Source organism: Palaemon carinicauda, chromosome 24, assembly GCF_036898095.1.
Source record: "Palaemon carinicauda isolate YSFRI2023 chromosome 24, ASM3689809v2, whole genome shotgun sequence".
NCBI lineage: Eukaryota > Metazoa > Arthropoda > Malacostraca > Decapoda > Palaemonidae > Palaemon > Palaemon carinicauda.
This window is the reverse complement of record NC_090748.1, coordinates 73,572,781-73,578,581: the sequence shown is the minus strand read 5'-3', so window position 1 is coordinate 73,578,581 and position 5,801 is coordinate 73,572,781. Positions and strand designations below refer to the sequence as shown.

Here is a 5,801-nt window from a genome sequence, read left to right as displayed (position 1 = left end):
AACCACCACAAGGCGGTTGCCTCGTTTTGAAAAATTCTGCCGATTTAGAGATATCAGCTATATATATATAACTGCCAGGTAAGTATTCATAAAACTTTGTTTTATCATAAAAACTCCATATTTATTTTAATCATGAACAAAACATATATTATTATTTTGTATTCCTATTCTATCTATATACCATGTCACTTTCCCCCAATTATGGGAGGTAGCCGACATCAAGGAAGAGAAAAGAAAAAAAAAACACAAAGGGGGACATTCATCTCTTTGCTCCTCTCATTTTCCAGTTCTATTTATTCCTGTGTGTGCCATTCTTTGAAACACGGTGCTGCACACAAACCAACATCACATTCTTTACACCAGTAGGATGTTTCCTTCCTTTTGCCATTTTTCCTGGAAAGAGCACATTTCCTTAGTGGTTTTTGCTTTTTTTCGGTAGGAGGGCAATATTCAGGGAAATGTCTTTCAAATAAGCGTGAAGGCTTTGCAACAAGTCTTGTTGGTCTTCTTATTGCATCCTTATTTCTTCTTGCATATGTAGACACCATTCTTTCAGCTAGCCTCAGTATAAACTCCCGTCTTGGAAACTTTCCACCAAGTATTTTGTACGTAATGAAAGCATTTAGGAGACACATGTCTAGCATGTGCCGAAATACCTTCTTGTAATACTTTTTCAGCCTGTTTCTTGCTGTTGAAATATGTACCATAAGATTATCTGATAAATCAACACCACCCATATTGTTATTATAGTCCTCAATTGCTTTTGGCTTAGACTTTTCATGTCCTCTCCTAGATTTTACAATTTTCATGGAATCATCGTGCAGAGTACTCAGAACACATACGTCTTTCTTGTCTTTCCATTTCAACACCATTGATTTGTTTCGGAATGCTGCTACGGTTTCACCTTTTTTTAGTTTAGCATTTTTTATAAATGCTGGCACATCTTTTCTCGTGAGTCTCAGAGTACCAACAGTTTCAGTTTCATTGTCAACAAGCATATCTGCGAGTGTGGGACTAGTATAAAAATTGTCTGTATAAAGACAATATCCCTTTCCTAAAAGAGGATCCATAAGAGACATAACAACTCTAGATGTCACAGGAAGATTCTTGTATTTATCCAAAAATGTTGTGTTTTTACCTGAATAAATACAAAAGTTCCATATATAGCCAGTGCTACTTTCACAAAGTTCAAAAAACTTTATACCAAATCTTTTCCGCTTTGCTGGGATATATTGAACCCATGAGAGGTTCCCCTTCCATCCCATCAGAGACTCATCAATAGATATATTCTATCTTGGAATATAATTTTCCTGAAACTTCTTCAAAATAAGGTCTGTGAATGGTTTTATTTTAGCTGTCTTTCTTCCAGGCCCATCTGTTATGGTTGCATTGTCTACTAAATGCAGGAATTTTTGCAGCAAATCAAATCTGCGACCACTCATCACTTTCCGATAAAAAGGAGTAGCAATACTTTCACGTGATGTGAAATACATTGAATTTTCTAACTTTGAATCAATGCCCTGCAAAATAAGTAGGCCTACAAACAGTTTCATTTCACACGCATCTGTATCATACCACCTATTTACTCTTGATTGTGAGGATAATCGGATAATCTATCTCCATTTTCATCTAGAAATTCCCCTGCATATCTGTTAGTTTCTGTCACGAGATAATCAATAACTTCATCAAAAAATTTAGCAAAATATTCCATTGGATTTTCCTTATCTATGATGATGAACTTTACACCACTATCTCCACGAAATGTGAATGGAAGCTTGCTCTTTCCTTTCCTCGTCCAGTCAGATGGCAAAACGTTTTCGTCATCACTCGATGAAAATTCATCTTCATTCTCACTAGAGCACGTGGAGCTATCACTCTCATCTTGAATTTCCTCTTCACCATCAGTACTTTCTTCTCCATCAGTACTTTCCTCAATCATAAATCGTATTTCCTCCTCTGATACCGTAATTTTTTTACGAGCGCTCATCGTGAAGGGTAGCGGGGAGATGAGAAAAATACAGGAGACCCGTCTCAGCCGAACGCCAAATGCGTACTGAAGAAACAGGTCTACTAAACGTGGTATCGAGTGAACGCAGTTGCCAATGATTACCAGATTTGGCGAGGGTGTTGCCAGACGATGTTCCTTTCGTTTTCTATACGTATGAGCGTGATATGCCGTCGCAGACACCTTGAAAATATCTTCTAAAGTGGTGGACGTCATATGCCGTCAAGTGCGGTTGCGCAAAGAAAATGGAGGACGACATATGACGTCGGAGACGGTTAACAGGTTAATGCCTGGGGAATCTGCTGTCACTGCCACCCCTGTGAGGACGTCGTCTTTGGCGTCATCCCTTCTCTTAGAAGTACTCCTGTAACAACATGGCCAGCACTTCAGATCATCTTAGAATGCTAAAGGAGGTTCGCCTCCAGGGGTTGGACAACTTCCCTTCCGAGGGAAGTTTCCTCCCCAGGTGTGAGGTGGTTTCACCCTTCAGAGGGAGAACTTCCCATATCTTAATAAATTCATCGCCTCCGACTGCTGTTGCTGCCCTTCGGCCAGACTTCTCTCCCCCCTTGCTGAGTTTCTCTTCCTTCAGGGGTGGAACATGGTCTTGGCAAGTCTCTTCTACGAAGTGTTCACCTCTCTCGTTCGCGAGACAGGCCACTCATAGAGACTCCTCTTCGGAGGATCGCTACTGCTAATGTCAGCTTACTGATCCACTGGCCCTAAGGGGCATCATCATGGGGGTCTTCTAGTCTCTTCTAAGAAGTGCTCACCTCTCTTGTTCGCGAGAGAGGCCACTCATAGAGACTTCTCTTCGGAGGATCGCTACTGCTAAGGTCAGCTTGCTGATCCACCGGCCCTAAGGGGCGTCATCACGAGTGTCTTCAAGTCTCTTCTACGAAGTATTCACCTCTTGTTCGCGGGAGAGGCCTCTCATAGAGACACCTCTTCGGAGGATCAAGCATACATTCCAGCGCAGCCTGATCGTCCTGCCAGCTGACCTACCGATCTACCAGCGCAACCTTGTGCTCCAACGTAGTCCTTTAGACTTCGGTCCTGGACTCTAACACGGACCTTTTACGGTCCCCATCGGTGGATGCTGGCCCTTCCAAAGGGTACATCCCAGTTCCTGATCGTCCTGCCACTGGTCAACCTACTAGCGCTACCTTCGCTCGTTCGCTGATATTCTTACGCACGCGAGCACCGACGATCTTCCGCGCGCGGGAACCAATGGTCTCCCACGCGCGTGCCGCTACCTTCTCGCGCGCGAGTGCCAACGATCTTCCGTGCTCGGGTACCGGTGGTCTCCCGCACGTGCGCCGCTACCTTCTCACGCGCGAGCGCCAACGATCTTCCGCGCGCGGGTACCAATGGTCTCCTGCCCACGCGCCGCTACCTTCGTGTGCAACGCGCGCGAGCGCCGACAATCTCTGCGCGTGGGTATCGATGGTCTTCCGCGCGCGTCGATAGTCTTCCGCGCGCGCCGATAGTCTTCCATACGCGCGTGTGCCGACAGTCTTGTGCGCGCCGACGATCTTCCGCGTGCGGGCGCCGATGGTCTCCCGCGTGCTGACGATCTTCCGCGCCCACTAGCGCCAATGCTCTTGCGCACGAGACGATGATTTTCCGCGCGCGGGTGCCGTTGGACTCCCGCGCGCGCGCCGATGATTTTCCAAGCGCGCAAGCGCCAATGCTCTTGCGCGCGTGGCAACAGTTCCGCGCGCACGGTCCGCCTTACTAACCCCGCGCGAGCGTCTAGGGTCTCCCACGTGCGCACGCACCAACAGTGTTGTGCGCGTGCGTGCTGACTTTCTTCTGCGCACGAGCGCCGATGGTATCCTACACGTGCGGCAACAGTCTACCGCGCAAGCGCACCGACGGCCTTACGCGGGGGTGCGCGCTGACGGCCTTCGTGCGTGCACGCTCCAATAATCTTGAGTGCACGCACACAGCCTTTTGCGCGCTCCGACAGTCTTCTACATCTGGATGCCGATGGTCTTCCGCACGCACGTGCCAACAGTCTCCACGTAGTACTCTCACGCACGTGCCAATGCTCCCACTCTTGCGCAACAGTCACACACTTCGGTGCATTCTAGGGATAATGCACAAAATTACACAGTTCCTTGCTGCGCGCCAGCGATCTTCCTCACTTTCCTGCGCCCTCTTGTGCAGTTTTGTTCCCGGATCCATGCTCCAGCTCTTGCCAAAGAGTCAAGGCTCGCAGATCCAATGCACTAGCTCTTGCCTAAGAACCAGCGCTTGCCTGCTCTCCAGGCAGATATTAAGCACCAGCATCATCCTGTGTGCCATCGCTCCAGACTCGCTTGCACACTCGCGCAATTGTCAGTAAAAAGGAATAAAACTTTTTGGACAGGTCACCATTGCCCCATTCCTCCCCGCAAGCACATAAACATTGCCACCGGGAAAAGAGGAATGAGGCTCCACAGAAGGATTCAAGATCCCGAAGATTCCATCCTACAAGGGAATCAAATTAGGAAATCCTTGGTCCCTGTCTCTTCTGAAGTTTCTTTTTTCCTTGACAGACCACCGGCAGCAAACAGGAAAGCATCAACAAACTGATCTCTAGATCACTATTTGCTGATAGCTAGTTCACATTTTTCTGATCGCTAGGTTACCGATCACCAGATCACCAATTGTTAGCTCAATGCTGATCTTTGACCTCTAGTCCCTCCAATGACTAACGATATCCAATAGCTAGCATTTCCAATTATCGATTGCTAGTCAATAACCAGTCATCAGCTTGCTGATCACTAGATCACCGATGGGCAGCTCATCTTTCTTCGATCATTGAACTCAGCTTGCTGATCTCTGACCAGCCCATCTTCAGCTTTCTGATCTCTGACCAAACAGGGGGGACCATAATCAGCTTGCTGATCTCGAACTCACCATCGGCTCACAGACCACCGATTCATCGGTTATTTGCTAGCAGTTCGTGACTCGAACTTACTAGTCAACCGCTTCCTGTAGTTCCTAGATCAGAAGTTAAACAACATACTTCTCGAGACTTGCCATTTGCCATCACACTAAAGTGATCGGTAAACGTTTGACAACCCTCATCAACAGCTTGCCAACAGGGAACTACTTGCGAGCATTCTCCAACTGCACAGTAACCACGATACCCAATGGTTAACCATTGATTAACATTTGCCAAATTGATTCTATTCTAAGGAATAGCATCAATCTCAGGGCGCGTGGTAAGGCTAAGCGTGGCCTTCCTTTTAAAGAAATTCTCTCTCAGAGAAGAATTCTTACACTTGGTATCGCGTCTGATCCTTTACTACACGAGTCAAGACTCCAGCGTCGACAATCTTCCATGCAAAAGGATCACCAAGGAGCAGTCCCTTTGGGTCGATGTCCACACCATGTTGGAGTTCGATCAAGGGCTAAGACCTCGGGTTTTCATTTGCACATTGGACCTAAAGGACACTTACTCCCAGGTCCAAACCATCCATTTAGGAAGGTTGGAAGATTCAGTCTAGACAAACAAGAAACACCAGGTCAAGGCACTGTGCTTCGGTTTTTCCACTACACCCATCCTGGTCTCACAGGATCGGCTTCTGTCTCCGCTCTCTCGGGACGACTGACTGATCTTAGTAGACTCAGTGGCAACCTTGCATTAACACTGGAACTTCTGAAGTCTTTTTACCAAGATCCAGTGATCAGGGTAAACCTACAGAAATCTTCCCTACTTCCCTCCCATGAGAGTGGTGTATCTGGGAAGGATTCTAAACACCAATCTCCACAAAAAAAAAAAAAAAAAAAAAAACCTTCTCGA

General features: G+C 46.8%; 1 protein-coding gene across 1 annotated transcript; it reads right to left on the bottom strand.

Moving 5' to 3' along the window:
* Nucleotides 1-293: 293 nt before the first annotated feature.
* On the bottom strand, nucleotides 294-1,265 carry LOC137618435 (piggyBac transposable element-derived protein 4-like). Its single transcript, XM_068348601.1, has one exon. The coding sequence runs from the start codon at nucleotides 1,263-1,265 to the stop codon at nucleotides 294-296; it is 972 nt and encodes a 323-aa protein (XP_068204702.1).
* Between the last annotated feature and the right edge of the window lie 4,536 nt (nucleotides 1,266-5,801).

Coding starts and splice junctions, on each gene's coding strand:
- LOC137618435 (XM_068348601.1), bottom strand. CDS start 1,265: ATGGGATGGAAGGGGAACCTCTCATGGGTTCAATATATCCCAGCAAAG.